At 37.2% G+C, this 17,594-nt stretch overlaps 1 protein-coding gene across 4 annotated transcripts in view; it reads left to right on the top strand.

Annotated features, from left to right (window-relative positions):
• Positions 1 to 17,594, top strand: part of tsc2 (TSC complex subunit 2) — a 59,713-nt gene that overhangs the window by 2,164 nt on the left and 39,955 nt on the right. For all 4 annotated transcript variants that reach the window (XM_077245809.1, XM_077245808.1, XM_077245807.1 and 1 more), the window contains exons 6-18: positions 572 to 689; positions 902 to 950; positions 2,873 to 2,998; positions 3,134 to 3,207; positions 5,354 to 5,480; positions 5,593 to 5,736; positions 13,138 to 13,275; positions 13,397 to 13,500; positions 13,624 to 13,705; positions 13,799 to 13,954; positions 16,004 to 16,114; positions 16,205 to 16,327; positions 16,429 to 16,535. In XM_077245809.1, coding sequence (XP_077101924.1) covers positions 572 to 689; positions 902 to 950; positions 2,873 to 2,998; positions 3,134 to 3,207; positions 5,354 to 5,480; positions 5,593 to 5,736; positions 13,138 to 13,275; positions 13,397 to 13,500; positions 13,624 to 13,705; positions 13,799 to 13,954; positions 16,004 to 16,114; positions 16,205 to 16,327; positions 16,429 to 16,535 — 1,459 coding nt within the window. The remainder of the gene's footprint in view (positions 1 to 571; positions 690 to 901; positions 951 to 2,872; positions 2,999 to 3,133; positions 3,208 to 5,353; positions 5,481 to 5,592; positions 5,737 to 13,137; positions 13,276 to 13,396; positions 13,501 to 13,623; positions 13,706 to 13,798; positions 13,955 to 16,003; positions 16,115 to 16,204; positions 16,328 to 16,428; positions 16,536 to 17,594) is intronic.

Here is a 17,594-nt window from a genome sequence, read left to right as displayed (position 1 = left end):
TCAAACAGCCACAAAAGACCGTCTTCTCTCCGTCTACTGATCTAATGCGTGAACATTATGGGAAGAGCTCTAGCCAGACGGGATTTAAACTTTGTCGGCTGGAGACTCAAGTTTGGTTTGAAGATGAAAAACGTATCAAGCACAATGTTCTCTCATCATTCCTGATTTCTAACACACACTCATTCGGTGTCAGAGCAGAAACTAAAGCTGATGATCTCCGTGTGTTTCCGTCTCTCCGGTCCTTGTTCATTAGATTGAAAGATCTGAAAAAACACACACATTTACCCGCCCATAGACCCTCGCCTCGATGAAATCAGGACAGAAGTGTTTGAAAGTGGACAAAAGAGACCAGGTGTGAACGGGAACGTGTCTCCTCGTCTACTTGTGATCCGATTGACCAAAACACATCTTAATACCAGGAGTAAACACGGCCTAAAACTCATTTACTCACCGTCATGTTCTCCCAAACCTGTATGATTTACTTTCTCCTGTGTCTGTCTGAGCCGCTGTTTTCCAAATAATTCATGTGAAAGGCTTTGTTTAGCGTGTTTGTGTGTGTTCTCTCTTTCAGCTCGGTTTGTCCTGCTGTGGATGGAAATCGGCCTGTCCTCAGATTTTCTGCATGTCCTCGTGAACCTGGTCAAATTCAACTCGTGCTACCTGGATGAGAACGTCTCCCTTATGGTCCAGTAAGAAAACACTCGCACATCAACTTCAACAAGTTCAAATTGGATGATTCGGTTCAGATAGTGAAGGAAAAGCATCAAGTATCCAGCTCACATGCTCCTCCTCCTGTTGTTTTTTAAAAAGGGTCCCATGAAATTGGTTAATGAATATGCAGAGCTGAAATCTAAATGTAAGAAGGTTTTCACTCACATCGTTGAATATTTGTTTCTCACAGGAAAATCTGCTTTCTGTGTAACCGGACGACTTCCTCCACCGATATTGAGGTATGTCAGAGCAGGGGCGTCGTCAGCCGATTTTACCGGGGCTTCAGCCCCGAATGTTTTGAGTGTAGCCCCGAATGTATTTTGAAAAGTTGACTGATATGAAACCGGACAATATAGACTAACGTTATGTAAACCCCCGAAATCATAAGTTGCCTTATTTCATTGTGCTTTGGCTTTGCTGCTGTCTCTGACTGGTGATTGTTGAAATCTGTCTCACACAGACGCACCACGTGAGTGTTTTCACTGTTCAGCCTTTCGTAGAATATCTCCAAGATTTGCGCGCAACGGCAAACAATCTCACAGCAATTTAAAAAAAAATAAAAATAAGGCAGTCAGCACCGCCGCACAGTCCTCTGTCAGATGAGATGTTGTCAGGCTTTATTTAAGTAAAACTCAGAAAAACAAACTTTCTTGTCGTGTCAGCCGTGTGTTCGCGGTGCGCAACTCTTCAATATCACGCGCAAATGCGGCGCGCCCTGTATCACGCAAAAGAAACTACGAGTATGTAACGTTGTGTTCTGTCGTCAATTAAGTATTGAAATAACCAAAAGGGAGATTAAAGCTGCGTCAAAACTCTATGTCGGGGCTTTTGTATTCCTTTGTAGGCTACATAAATGTTACACATTTTGGCGTAGCCAACTAATTTTTCATTATTATTATTTTAACATTTTATCAATATTGGAAAGTCATCAAAACTGACCTGGGTCATTAAAAAATATATATTTTGTGACCAAAAATTTGAAAAATACATCTAGCCTAAATTATCGTTCATGGCATTCTTTTAACTATAGCAACCCAATTTGTCTAGATCTGTAATATTATTTCCTGTGTATAATGAGGTTGCCTTTGTTATAAATTATATTGTATTTTTTTATTGTGAGTGTGAAGGCTGCGCAGTCGTGTGATTTAGTCAGCTTGATTAACATTATTCCTACAATGTATTCCTATTTAACACAGATGTGCTTGGCTAAGTATAGAAACTATAAGCAAAATTCATAAGTATAAATAGATTTATTTATAAAATGTATAAGTATAAATATATATATATTTATTTGTATGGTCCTCCTCGAATGTGTTCGAATATTTCACCAGTATCAGCCTTTTCACCGTTTGAATCAATCCGCTTGTCTGTGTTTGCACAACTTGCATCATTAAGCCAGTAGGTGACGACTAGTGACTGTCTTTATGAGTGAACAATTTAACTTTAATTGAACTGATTAGTGCCAAAAACATTGCTTAACTCAAGAAACAAGTTGCTTGAACCAATCTTTATTGCTAATATATAAATTGCTCATTTGCCCAGTAGCACCTCAATGCAGTACACGAAATCCACGGGGAGGAGTCGGATCAAGATCCAAGGGGTGGAGATGGGCAGGATTAGGGGTGGGTTTAGGGATTAGGGGGCGGAGATGGGTAGGTTTAGGTATATGTATGGTGGGATGATTTCATTTATCCTCATTCTCATCTTTAAGAATCTGTTATCTGCTTGACAAATAATGTATACTACTGCCCACTGACATGCTTTTAACGCTATTGTTATCCAATTTTTTTTGGCCTTCAAACACCTTAAAATGCACATATGTAGGTCCGAGAAATCAAAATTTTCTCGGGGGAGCGCCCGAACCACCCTAGCTACCTCACATTTGAATGTGCATGTGTAATGTGAGCTGTTGTGGCTACAGGGCCAGGGCTGAATTTTTTTACCAATCTGCCCCCTGCAAATAGGCCTACAATATACATTATTCTCTGTATCGAATCATGTTATCTTATTATCCACCCCAGCCCCTGATGTTTCGGGCTCAGCCCCTGATGTTTTTAAAACCTAGAAACGCCCCTGCGTCAGAGTGGAGCTTGATTCAGTCTTTCAGGATTACCATCAAACCAGTGATAGCTGATCCTTTTATCTGTGTGTGTTTGTGTAGGTTGCGCTGCAGGTGTTAGACGCTGTGGTGTGTTATAACTGTCTGCCCTCGGACTCTCTGACGATGTTCATCATCACGCTGTGCCGAACTGTTAATGTGAAGGAGTTCTGTGAATCCTGCTGGAAGGTACCCGAAAAAACCCAGCCCATTTGATGTATTCAGCCGGTTTTAAGAAAACATTGATGCTTCATATGCTTATGTGACTCTTTTAAGCATGCTTTGACTTCCTCTCACTTCATCTTTTTGTCTCGTTGTGTCTAGTTGATGCGTAAAGTGTTGGGGACTCACCTGGGTCACAGTGCCATATACACCATGTGCCGTATCATGGAGGATAGGTACGGAGTGACTTATAGGGATGTCTTTTACCTCACTACCAAGTCCACACAAGTTGGTTTTGGTCTGTAATTATCAATATTCAGTGTAGGGGGTAACTTATTACAAGTAACTTGAGTTACGGAATCAGATTACTTTTTCAAGTAACTAGTAAAGTAACGCATTACTTTTTCAATTTACAACAAAATATCTGAGTTACTTTTTCAAATAAGTAACGCTAGTTACTTTTTCACATTTATTGACTGACAGCTCTCCTGTCCCCATGTTGAGAGAAATAAAGTGAGGTGTTGTGTGTATTTGCATTGAACATGCATTTACTCATCTCACTTGCACAAAAATATTCAGTATTCCTCAAAATGAATAAAAACAGTCAAATGCAATCTCAGAATTTTGTGCAAAAGTTTTATAATTAACTATGTTAAATTACACAAATATACTTTATGTATTTAATCTCACTTTATTAACCAAAGTCTTTGCTGCTGACCTACAATGATCTAATTCAACCATACTAATAAGCAAAAATGACTTTAGATTAGGTTTAGAAATAAGAGTGTTGAACTTCCTTCTCCTGTATCCTATTGTTATTTAATCAAGAACAGCAGCAGCTGAAAGGTTTGTTTGAGCGGCGCCCTCTACTGTACAGTAGTAAATATGCATTTCCTTCAGCCTGAGGCTTATTCATTTAACTTTTGATGTGAAAGGGCCTTAACAATTGGCAAAAATAGATTGTTTTAGCTGTTATTAAAAAACAAACAAACAAGCCCATGCAGGTGAGAAAAAGTAACGCAAAAGGAATGTAACGCATTACTTTCCATAAAAAGTAACTAAGTAACGTACTTAGTTACTTTTTTGGGGAGGAACGCAATATTGTAATGCATTACTTTTAAAAGTAACTTTCCCCAACACAGTGAATATTACAGTGAAAGACCATCAAAAAGCATTTTTTTGGCATTTTCTTTCATTACCACACATAGCAACATAACACATTTTTTATTAACTAAAAGCGTTTATATAATGAAAGTCATTAACAAATGATGTTCAGCTTTTTGTGACCACAAATGTAGACTGTTGTAAGTGGAAATAGTCTAATGAATAATATGTGACTATTTTGAGTTTGCCGTTTTTCATACTTTTTTCTTTGTTAATACAATATTTTCACTTGTTTGATTACTTTTGTTTTTTCGTTATCTGAATGTTCACTTGAATACTTGATACTTGAAAATACTTGATTTTTATCTTCTTATTTTCATCTATATTGCTTAGTTTTTTACCTTTTGGTCTTTACTTTATTTGCTTGAATAATTACAAGGAAATATACATAAATATATTTATATTTATAATCAGTGTTGGAGAAAGTTACTTTTTAAAGTAATGCGTTTCAATATTCCCTTATAAATTAACTAATTGTGTTACTTAGTTACTTTAAGTAATGTTACGCTACTTTTGCGTTACTTCTCGCCTGAACTGGCTTGTTTTTTTTTAGCTGTACTGCCATTCTGGATTGCAAAAAAGGAAACACAAATATGATGTTTATGTAAAGTAATTTTTCCCTGTGGTTAAATTGGATCATCGAAGGTCAAAGGCATTGCATAATAAAGTGAGATTAAATATATAAAGGGTATTTGTGTTATATAACATATTTCATTATTGCAGGTTTGTGTAATATTCAGAGTTTGCATTTCACTTTGTTGATTAATTTTGAGGAATACTGAAATTGTATTTGTGCCAGTGAGATGAGTAAACACTTAGTCTAGAACTACAATAACCATCATGTTCACACAGCGTACAACGTTTCTTCACTTACTCCCGATTTCCCTCAACATGGGAACAGGAGAGCTGTCAGCCCATAAATAGGAAAACAAAGTAACTTTAGTTACTTATTTGAAAAAGTAACTCCGATATTTTGTTGTAAATTTAAAAGTAATACGTTACTTTACTAATTACTTACAAAAATGTAATCTGATTACTTGTAATGCGTTACCCCAACACTGTTCATGATACATATCATATTTTTATATTATTACTAAGATTTTTAATAGTAATAATTTTTTACTTTATTTAATAGAAGTCAATGAATGTGTTAACCACTGAACTGCTGTAATGTTGGCAGCACTAGTGATCTCAGTAGTGTGTGTGTCTGTGGTGTAGGGTGTACTCGGAGGACGCCGCTCTTCTCAGGGGTGCCGTGTTTTTTGTTGGGATGGCGCTGTGGGGGGCTCACAGACTACCTGCCCTCAAAAACACCCCCACTCTGGTCCTGCCTTCCTTCTACAAGGTGTCTACCAATTTACCATCAGTTTGTGTTTTTATATATATTTACAGTATATATAGGTATGTATATGTATTATTAAACCTACTGCTGTTTGACCTCTGACCTTTGTGCCCAGGCCATGAGCTGCTCTAATGAGGTGGTGTCCTATGAGATCGTGCTGTCGATCACGCGACTCATCAAGAAGTACGGGCGAGATCTGCAGGTGGTGACGTGGGACATCCTGCTGTCCATTATAGAGAAACTCCTGCAGCAGATACAGGTACTCGCACACTTTTTTTTAGATTGTTTAAAAAAACAATCTTTGATCAATCTTCTTGGTTTCGGTACGCTTTCATTTCTAATCAAAGTATCAAACCATAATTTGTTAATACAAATCACATGCGAGTAAACGGTCTTCTCATTGGTCAGAGTGTTTTGGTATTCGGCTCATCCGTCAGGATGGATAGACAGCAGCTCCGCGGGCTTATTGTGGCTTGCTTTGTAGCTGTTGTTATATTACTTTTATCATTTTGAGCAGTAACCAAGGCTTCATTGGGACAACATTTGTATCATGTACATATTTCGGAGAAGAGCAGTTAGGTGCCGTTTTAACCCTCTGATGCATGTAAAATGTATCTTTTTTTTTTAACAATAGCTAGCTATTTTTATGCGCTTTTTGGGATATCAGCCACAGAAAGCAAGTTAACATGACCAGCAATTCAATTATTGATGAATATTCAACAACTGTTAGTGCCTATATCAGCACATGCATTAAATATCATTCCACAGAAGACAATCTGCACGTATCCAAATCAGAAACCATGGGTTACTGCTCAGGTCCGCAACAGTCTTCGTGCAGTTTCACACTGAATATCAGCAATACTAAGGAGATGTTTGTGGACCTGAGACTGATAGGCGTGGACTCTTTTAACACTGGACTTTACACAGACACTCGACACTTTAGTCACTTTTTCCGCACATTCACTCCATCTTTATAATGTGAAGAAAAGTATTCTTTTATTCATATAGTGTATATACTTTTGCCGTTGTCTATTTATTTCATTATTATTCTGTTTTGTATTTTATGGTATATTCTTAGATATTCTATTGCCTTGCCCTTTATATATATTCCTGTATTTAATTTTTTATCAAATGTCTTGTAGTTTTATTGTCTGTTTCCCTTCTACCTTCTCTTCAGTGAGGGATAAATAAAATAAGAATTTCATTGTAATTAGTACTGTTGTAAACTTCTTCCTTCTTCAGTGTAGAAAAACTCAGAAGCGAAAACCAGGAGACTTATTTAAGCAGGATTCTTTATTTGCTGTAGTCTGCTCCGTACCCAAGTCAAGTGAAGTCTAACTAAGGCAGTATACATTGAGTTCATATATACATTTCAAGGGGGAGGGATTACATTGTGATGTAAATGAGCTGAGACAACGAGAACAGGAAAAGGCATAGACTTCTCGTGCTGAGATGAGACAAATGGTCTCAGTAATAAAATAACAGGTGTTCAAACTTGCTCAGCATGACTCTTCCCCCGGTAAACAACGAGAACAGGAAAAGCCTAGCCTTCTCGTACTGAGATGGGACAGTCAGGAATATCCCGCTGAGAACCCCTACCGTTTGCAGAGATTTCCTGGTCTCATCATTTCTAAACTTTCTCAATATAAAATACTATTGTATTGGAAATCTAAATTAAACATTTAAATAAATTTGTAATCCTACATTTCCCCCTTTGAGAGTTCTAAATAACTCTCACAAAATACAAATTTAGACACTTAAAAGTTAAATTCTTGTAACTTGTGATCATTACAGGCTCATGCTTCTGTGTTGCTGTTTCTGCAATTGCATGCTTACACAGAAACAAACATGCAAATTTAGAGTCCGTTAAGTTCTTAAGGGTAATAGTCTTTTCTGTTTGGGACTGTCATTTCTTTGTGAGGGGCGTGAGTCATTTGTTGAATGAAACACTTGATACTGTGGACGCATAGATAGTACGCTATTAGAAGAAATAACAGCAGAATTGCTATTTCCTTTATCCACAGCCAGGGTTTCCCAATCAAGTTTCCGAACCATGAAAAATTTACTTCAGTCATCTGGTGTAATTTTGCTGAAAGATCAAGAATGTCTTGTTGGATTTTGTTCAAGTTCTCTGTTGGATCCATTAAAACCCGGTGCAGCACTCAGGTCCGATGATGGTGCAGGCTCCTTCCGTTGCTAGAATGTAATCTAAGGCCACTCTGTTCTGTAAGATCATTATCTTGTGCGAAGCGAGAGTGTCTGTGATGTTACTGGTACGACAATCTTGATCATGTTGATGGATGACTGAAGGTTTCGTATGTGAGTCTCTGCGTTGTGTATTTTTTTTCTTTTTCTTTTCTTTACCCTTTTGTGATAGTTGGCTCGGAAGAGGGTCAAGTTGTTTCTTGAGGTTTTCTTGTGGCTTCATACGCAGATGACGAGGTCAGTGCGTATGGGTCTCGGGAAGTCATCAGTGGTATCTGCACAGAGTAAGAAAGAAAAGAAAAGACAGGAGAGCAGTATTTGTTCAAACACTAGGGTTGTAAACTTCCGAGTCTGCTAAGCAGTAGAGCAGTATTTGTTCAAACACTAGGGTTGTAAACTTTTTCTGGGTCTGCTATTGTCGTTCCATCTCTCCCTATTTCTTAATTCCTTTGACACCTAAAGAACAGTGAGGTAAGGATGGACTAGGATAGGGCCTATGAGGGAAGTCTTCACCCCAGGGTTAACCCCCGAAGCTTATTGCATTCGGTTCTTCCCGGGGCTCCTCACTGGTTCTGTGTCCTAACCTATCCCTGTTGGTGCAGGAACAACCTTACAGTGTGACACATGAGTCTAGGTTTTTCTTCCCTGACACAATACTGCAGCTGCTGTAATCAACATCACTTGATGTGGCCCATGTCACTTTGGTTCTAATGGAGGAAACGTCTTTGTACAGATCAATAATTGATTCAGGAGGCATCATTTTCTTCTGTGCTGCACTACCTGAACACACTTGTACAGTTGCATAGAAACAAGACTGTTTAGCTGCCATATCAGCAAGAGCATTACCTTTAGCTTCTGTAGTATTAGTTGTGAGATGTGCTTTCACTTTGATCACTGCTAATTTCTTTGGAAGTTTCATGGAAAACATTAGATCTTTCACTAATTCAGCATGCTTAATGGGGGATCCAGCAGAAGTTAGAAACTGTCTGGTTTGCCAAATGACACCAAAATCATGAATTACCTCAAAAGCATATCTGGAATCTGTGTAGATATTAGCAACTGATCCTGAAGCTAGCGTGCATGCTCTTGTTAGGGCTACTAGTTCTGCAGCTTGAGCTGAAAAATGATCTGGAAGACGTCCTGAAGCTAACACTTCCGTGGTGGACGTTACTGCATAACCTGCTCGTCTGTTACCTTTTTCTTTTACTTCACTCATAGGTGTATATGTAAGCGTAACACAATCGTGAGTATTTTGTCCTTCATCCTCTAACAAAACTTCAGTCATAGCAGACATCATACATGAGGACGGATTCGTGACAGGTGCACGTTGTAAAACAATATTCGGCATTATTGTGGACACTGCATGAGGGCTTTTTTTACGTTTACAGTCTGACCTAACACTATTAATGATGAAAGGCCTGTGCTGTAAAATAACATTTAAGGCTGTGAGTCTACTTTAACCAGTGTCCCCCAAAGAAAAAAAAATGAGATAGTCACTTTCCTTTTGTTCTATTAAACAAAAACAGAAGTTTTTTATCTCTGTTGCAAGTTAGTGGGGAAATAAAGCACTCACAGCCCAAATGGTTAACGCGTCAACCAGCTGCCCCAGTTTAATGACGAGGGGACGGGCTGCTTCAGAGTAGCAAGCAGACTGAGTAGGAGCTGAGTAACATTGTTAACTTGTTTAAAGTTCTTTTTGTTTTTCCTACACTCTTTTCCCCAATGTCCATGTTTACCACAATAATAACAACTACTGCCCTCTCTCTTAGGACATTTGCGTTTCTGTTGATTCTCTGTGTTGACCTTAAAGGATGCTGCTGCAATTTTTACTCTTGCCTTGACATCAGAGTCTCTTTCCCAAGTAGCTAACCTCTCCAAGTTGTTTTGTATGGTTCTAGTGGACCATGTTAAGTCTAAGAAAGGCAATGCTTTTCTATGTTCTGACAACAGACCATCAAACCATGTGCGAACTAGGGGACCATTATCTTCTAGCACCTTCTCTGAAGTGTCAGCTATACCACTGTATGCTGCTGCTGACTGGCAAAATCTTTGAGTGTACTCACTAACAGTTTCACCCTTCTTCTGTAAAGAACTAGTGATCTTCGACCAGTCAATTTTAGGTCCAACAATGTTCTTCAACGCTTTCAGAACTCCCTCTCTCAATTCATCTTTTCTGGCATGTTGTAGTTCAGAAGTAACAGCAGACTCAAAACTGTTGAATTCAGATTCAGTTAGAATTTGTGACATCAGCTGTGTGACTTCTGCCAACGACATGTCGTAAAGACGCATTTGACTGATCAATGCCCTTCTAAATTCAGAAACATCAGTGCGTACTGAAGGTAAGCTTTGGGATAGTCTTTCTATGTCTCTAGGTCCGAGTACTTTGGCAACAGTTTGGTTTTGGACAACAGAAGAGTTGGTAGGAACACTTTCAGTTCCCTCAATTCCCTGAGATCTTCTTGCAACACAAACCTTTACTGAATCTACAGGCTTATCAGTTACTGATGGGATGTCTACATCTGTTTCAAAGAATGCTTTTAAGTCAGGATAAGTTTCATCTGACTGTTGGTCTTCTGAGTCACATTTGGTTGAGGCCTTGTTATGGCCCACCTTAGTGTGCATTTGTTTGTTCTGTTCTTTTAATTTAGCTATACACCTAGATTGTTCTTGTGCAATGGATAAGCTAAATTCCCTATGGCAACAGATTATGCCTTTCATGTTTTTCTTTCTGATACATGCACCTAACACCTTCTTGCATTCTTCAATAGACCAAATCTTATCTGGATGAATCTCATATTTCTGTGTTAGTTCTTGTCTAACTTTTTCAGTGACTATTAGATCCATCTGTTCTCCTAACAGTGTTTTAAATTCGCTATCTGACCACAAAGGATTAGCAAGACCACCTTTTTTAGTTGTGGAGATTAGTCTAGCACTTTTCTTAATCATTTTGTGGATTTCTTTGTTACCACACAAACAAAGACACTAAAACTTCTCTGATCAAAAGAGTCTACACTTATGTCACAGATCAAACTGTTGATAAACCTTCCTTGTTACCAACACATCACATTTAACTTCCCTGCCAGAAACAGAGGATGAAACACAAAATATTAGCACGTTACGCTAATCTTCCCTGAAAGAAACGGAAAGGATCTTTCACCTTCCTAACTTTTTAGAGGATAAAACAAAATTACTAGCATGTATTGCTAACTCTTCCCTGCCTGAAACAGAGGATCAAACTTTCCTCTCTAAAAGAAAAACTTTTTAAAAGGGTAGCAAAAATAAATAGCCTGTAAGACTACCTCTTCTCTGCTTGCACAGAGGCTAACAATATTTTAACTTGAATGCTAAAATCTTCCCTGTCTGCACAGAGGATACCAACAACTTCCCTGACTATTCAGAGGATCAAACTCTCTTCTCTAAAATAATTTTTTTTAGAGGGTAACACCACAAGGTAACAAACAACAAAACAAATAATTAGCAAAATAATACTAATCTTCCCTGCCTGACACAGAGGATATCTTTTTAACATGTGATGTTAAAAACGTCCCTGCCTGAACAGAGGATATTTTTTCATCTTTAAAAGACAACTTTTAAAGGATAACTTTAGGTAATCAAACACTACAGCTGTCTGATAACTCTTTCTCTGACGGCACAGAGGATAATTTTTACTGGTTTTTCAACGGTTCTTTGAATGGAGTGAAACTCACCAAATTATTATTGTATGGAAAAAATTCCGTCTGGAAACTCAGTCAGAGATCTTTGTTGAGCTTGGTTCTGGAACTCAGTTAGCTTTGTTGAGATCTTTGTTGAGATTCAGTTCTGGAACACAGTCAGCTTTGTTGAGATCTTTGTTGAGATTCAGTTCGCGAACTCAGGCAGCTTTGTTGAGATCTTTCTGGATTCAAAAGATTCAGTCTGGAACTGGAAAGTCAGATCTTTGTTGAGATCTTTGAGCTTTGAAGTTTCAAAAGTTCATTCTTTGTTGAGTTTCAGTTTCTCCATCCGGGTCACGGCACCATCTGTTGTAAACTTCTTCCTTCTTCAGTGTAGAAAAACTCAGAAGCGAAAACCAGGAGACTTATTTAAGCAGGATTCTTTATTTGCTGTAGTCTGCTCCGTACCCAAGTCAAGTGAAGTCTAACTAAGGCAGTATACATTGAGTTCATATATACATTTCAAGGGGGAGGGATTACATTGTGATGTAAATGAGCTGAGACAACGAGAACAGGAAAAGGCATAGACTTCTCGTGCTGAGATGAGACAAATGGTCTCAGTAATAAAATAACAGGTGTTCAAACTTGCTCAGCATGACTCTTCCCCCGGTAAACAACGAGAACAGGAAAAGCCTAGCCTTCTCGTACTGAGATGGGACAGTCAGGAATATCCCGCTGTGGCACCCCAGATGGGACAGTCAGGAATATCCCGCTGAGAACCCCTACCGTTTGCAGAGATTTCCTGGTCTCATCATTTCTAAACTTTCTCAATATAAAATACTATTGTATTGGAAATCTAAATTAAACATTTAAATAAATTTGTAATCCTACAGTACATATGACAATAAAGATCTTGAACTTGAATTCGTCTGTGTGCAAAATGCAGGAGTAATGTATTATATATACAAACATTATTATATATACTGGCTTCTCCTACTGTATCAGCTTCCATTTTTCTCAGTGATATTTATCGCCAGTGTATCAGGAAGCAACGTTTTTGTTCTCTACGGCTGACCGGATGGAAAGTCTGCTTTATTCGCAAATGTTTTATGCGATATTCCAATTTTTTTTGCACATGAGATAAATTTGCAACTTTGTATGGAAAGGAAACATAGCTAATGTATTATTTTTACAACCAAATATTGAACCGATCATTGCTGGGAATATTGTCATAGATAAAATTCACGATAAAATACAAACAGGACAGGCATATATAATTCTACGGAGCCCTTAAAGGGACATGGTGATGGAAATAAATATCAGCTGGGAGGAAAATGTATATTTCATTGCTTTTGCGTTCTCTCGCAAACCTTTTGACTTCTTTGCAAGGGAACGCAAATGTTTACCCCCTTTGATGGTTTGGATGTAACATCACACCCTGAATGGTTAGAGAAAGTGCCTTTTTGTAGTGGACATCATCATGCTTCACAGGGTTAAAAAGAAAAGGCTCGCTTTGTTTTGCTCCATGTTAACCCACGATTCATTTTAAGGCATTAGCTAAACAAACACAGCTGCCTTTCAAGCAATATATGCCACCATTACCCATCATGTATTGAGATACAGCCTCGTTTGTTGCCCTCTCACCACAAGTTAACTGCTCCAAAGCGGGCTGATACCACCTTTTTTTGATTACCGTGTTTGTATATGCCTAAACGAACCGAACTAAGGGAGAAAGCGCTCCAAATGAGCCAGGTGTGAAAACACCCTTAGATGTTTGATGGGTGTTTATCTCCTGTGTGCAGACGATGGGCAGTCCTGATCTGAAGGTGATCGTTTATGAGTTACTGAGCACCGTCGAGGAGCTGTACGAGCAGAACGAATTCCACGGATCCTCAGAGAGATTCTTCAGCCTGGTGGAGAAGTGCGCTGAGAAACGTCCCGTGAGTTCATCTCTCTCTCTCTCCCTCTCCCTCTCCCTCTCCCTCTCCCTCTCCCTCTCCCTCTCCCTCTCCCTCTCCCTCTCCTGGTTCGATTGACTCTGGGTGACTCTTTCTGTGGCAGGACGCGTCCGTGTTGACGCTGATTTCCTACAGAGCTCAGTCCATCCAGCCGGCCAAAGACGGGTGGCTGCAGAACCTCCTGAAACTCATGGAGAAGTTCTTCAGGTCTGGAAACTTCGTCACCTTTATTTATTTATATAGCGCTTTAGTCAATGTCAATGTTGTCAAATGATTTTCAATTTAAGCTCTTCTCTACAGAAGTAAATAGTGTAATTCTCCATTTCTCAGGAATGAGAGCCGTACAATGATCAGGATCAAGGTTCTGCACATCCTGTCCTTCGTGCTCAGCACAAACCGACAGCTCTATGAAGTCAGTCCTCAACCACACACACACGGATCTCCATGCGTTCTTGAGATTCGCATTATTCTTAAACATCTGTGCTCTCTCTCTCTCTTGCCCCAGGAGGAGCTGATCGAGGTGGTGGTGATTCCTCAGCTGGGTCAGATCGCTGAAGATCGAGACCTGTCCGTCAGGAAACAAGCCACGCAGCTGCTGGTGGATCTAGCCGAGGGCTGTAACACGCATCACTTCAGCAGCCTGCTCGACATCATAGAGAAGGTGCTCGCTGATGATGATGATGATGATGATGATGATGATGTCACTAACGGAACTTCATGCATTCCGTTTTTCTCCTGTTTGAAATTTAAATGAAAAAAATCATTTTTTTTTTCTATAAGGTCCTTTCACACTGGACGTGATTTTGACGCACGAATAATTTGCGCGATGGTTTTATTTTTTGATCAGCTGGTTGTGTAATGAGTGCTTCCACACTGAACGCGAATGTGCTGAGGCGAATTTTTTTTTTGATTTTTTTCGCTTCGATGTTGATTTTTTTTTTTTACTTTTGCGGCGACAGAAAAGGCTTCAGCCAATCACATACAAGGAAACAAAGGTAAAGCTTGTTGACGCTTTGGCCGCTCTGACGTAGCAGCATTATGTGGGAGAGAAGAGAAGTCACAACATGAAATGTAAACTAAAAACAAGCAATACAATGAAACTAGAAACCTTTTATAATGACAGCATTTTTATATTGCCTATTCAACTATTCATCTCAACGCACGCATACCCTATCATTTATCACATGACCTTTTGCTTATAGGGATCAGTTACAAAAGAACGAGGCATGGGATAAAATAGCTGGGATAATTGGTGTCTCCGGTGAGTTGATGAAGTGCGTGCTGATGATTTATAATATTTTTGACTAGGAGGGAAATAATTGATTTGGAATATTTTCAACATTCATGGTTGTGTGTTTCATATTATTTTTGCATGCATGTATAGGCCACACACCAGAGCATGCGAGTAAAGCGGAGTGGGGTGAGTCTTAAATATAAGTTAAAAAACTTAAACATACGTTTCATATGTATGTTTAAATAATATAATGTTATTTTTTTATTTTCATCTATGTTGATTAGCTATATGAAAAGGGAACCGCATGAGATGAGTAAGATAGGATAAGATGCCCAATATATCGAAAACATTTGGAATGGGTCAGTCATAAATTTGGCCACTTTTTAAGTTCTGTTTTGTAGAAAGCCTTAATTTAAAGTGAATGTCGTTTTGTATAAATTGTATCTTAATTTTAATCAATGTTTCATCAACAAATTGCCTGGATTAATAAATAATAATAAGAAAATATAGTAGACAATATAATTAGGACACGGAGGCGCCGACACGTGTACTGGAGCACGTCTCATAGCCTACCGAAAACTGACAGAAAACACTAGTTTATTAATAAACAATTCAAATGTTTAATGCATAATCCTTACTTCGGCCGGTTCTTCGTGGCAAAGTTTTAGCGCCTTTACAAGATTAGCATAATGCCCTTCAGACTCTCTGTTCTTTAATATTGGGTGCACACAAAACCTTCTTTTCTGTCTTTTAAAGAAAATGAAAAGCTCGTCTTCACAGGATGATGATGATGATGATGATGATGAAGTGTCCATGTTTTCTCAGCTGTCGGCGCGAAAGTTTTGGAATGTTGAAGCTCTGAAAGTCGCAAATTCGGATCGCATGTGAATGGTTTTGACGCGAACTATTTGCTTTCCCGTTTCGCTTTTTCGTTACGCGTCCGGTGTGAAAGGGCCTTTAAATGTGCACACGGTGGAAGTGTTCTTTTTCAGGTCATTTAAATAAATCAAATAGTTCAAAGCACATGCATGTCTAAACTAATACGAGGTTATTAAATGTGATAATTCTCAAGAATTTAATTAGACTTTTACTTAAAATAATTAATTAGTTTTCAATTATTTAAATGTATTAAATTTAAATGTAGATTTATTTAGATGTACATTTATTTAAATTGCATATTAAATTTAAAATCAGTATAGATTCATTTAACCGTATTAATACATTTATAGTAAGTTTAAATTAGTAGTTTAAAAACACTAGCATGTTAACAGGAGCAAATTATTCAGTCACATGATTTTTTTTTAAAAGCTAGGAAGTCTTCTTATCACACAATCACCAGTGAGCGTATATCGATTTTTTTCATTCATGTTTCGGAAATTTTATTTGCATGTTGTTGATTTTTTTTATTTTTATGTAGTATCTCAAAATTTGCACAACAAAATGTTGATGAAGCGCAACTCTCCTGTGCTCCTTTAGGTTGCTAGTCGTCCGTTATCATGCTCTGTGGAGGGAGAACGAGAGCTGTGTGTGGAGTCGCCCATGGAGGACGTCCGAACCGCCATACTGGGTCTGCTAGACATACTGCAGGTACTGCAACACACACCTCGTCGTTCGATCAGAGTCATCATGAATATTCTCCATAGCAGCTCCAGTGATTGTGTATCTACGCTTCTCTAGAGTAAACTGTACAGTCTGCCCGCTAGTCACGCCAGTCGAGTGTTCGAGCTGCTGATTTCTCATCTGCAGCTTCACTATAAGAACAAATACTGCAGTGCCATCGGAAGCTCCATACGGCTACAGGTCAGACTTTTGAACGCAGTTATCAAAGCTGCACAATAGCTAACTAACAACGACTTCAGAAAAGGTAAAAGTGTCGTTTTCTCTCATTGTTTCTGTGTCAGGTCTTTGATTTCTTATTGATGATGAGGGCGGACTCTCTTCATCGCCTGGGTGTTCCCAATAAAGATGGAGTCCTGAGATTCAGCCCATATTGTCACTGTGACGTGGGGTAAGAACACAAACACGTGTTTTCTTTGCCGTTTTCTCACACACACTTATTAAAAGAGCGTATTTACTAAAGTTATTATTACTTTTAAATGAATATATTTATTAAATTAATTATTAAAATTACATTAAGTATATATAGTTAAGGAGAATAGTCAGATTTATTATTAAATGTAAATAAAGTATATATGTATTTTAAAATATATTATTACATTTAAATACAATATAAATGTATTTATAAAATTAAATTAAGTATAAACCATTAAGGATAATATATTTAATAATTAATAATAATTAATAATTAAATTATTAATAACTTTAGTCAAAGTATAAATGTTTTTAAATGTATCATTACATTAAAATATATTATTACATTTAAATGAAGTATTAATTTATGTAAATGTATTATTAAAATCACATTAAGTATAAATTATAAAGGAGTATATTCAGATTTATTATTAAATTTAAATTATACATTTTAAATTAATTATTAAAACTAAATTAAGTATAAATAATTAAGGACAATATTCAGATGTATTAATTAAATAAAGTATAAATGTATTTTAACGTATTTTTAAATCCAATTAAAATGTATTATTAAATTGAAATAAAAATACATTTATTTAAATGTATTTATAAAATTAAATTAAGTATAAAAAATATTAAGGGTGGTGTATAGACGGACTAAATTTAAATGAAGTATACTTTTATTTAACTTAATTATTAAAACAAAATTTAAATTTATTAAGTATACCCTTATTTAAATGTATTATTAATTCATTATGTATTATTAAAATAAATTATTAAAGAGGATATTCAGGTTGACTAAATGTGAAAATTATATTTAAATCAAGTATAAATGTATATATAATTATTCGTACATTTAAATTGTATTACATTTAAATGTATTTAAAGTTATTAATGAAATGAAATTAATTAGATAACTTCTGAATACTCTCCTTAATAATTTAAAGTTATCATTACTTTGCAAATAGTTCACATTTTTAAATTTATTAAATTAAAATTACATAAAAAACTATTAAATGCAAATGAAGTATACATT

This window comes from Siphateles boraxobius, unplaced genomic scaffold, assembly GCF_051911475.1.
Source record: "Siphateles boraxobius isolate OS27281-9 unplaced genomic scaffold, OSU_SipBor_1 29, whole genome shotgun sequence".
In the NCBI taxonomy this organism is placed as follows: domain Eukaryota; kingdom Metazoa; phylum Chordata; class Actinopteri; order Cypriniformes; family Leuciscidae; genus Siphateles; species Siphateles boraxobius.
This window is presented reverse-complemented; position numbering and strand designations above follow the sequence as displayed.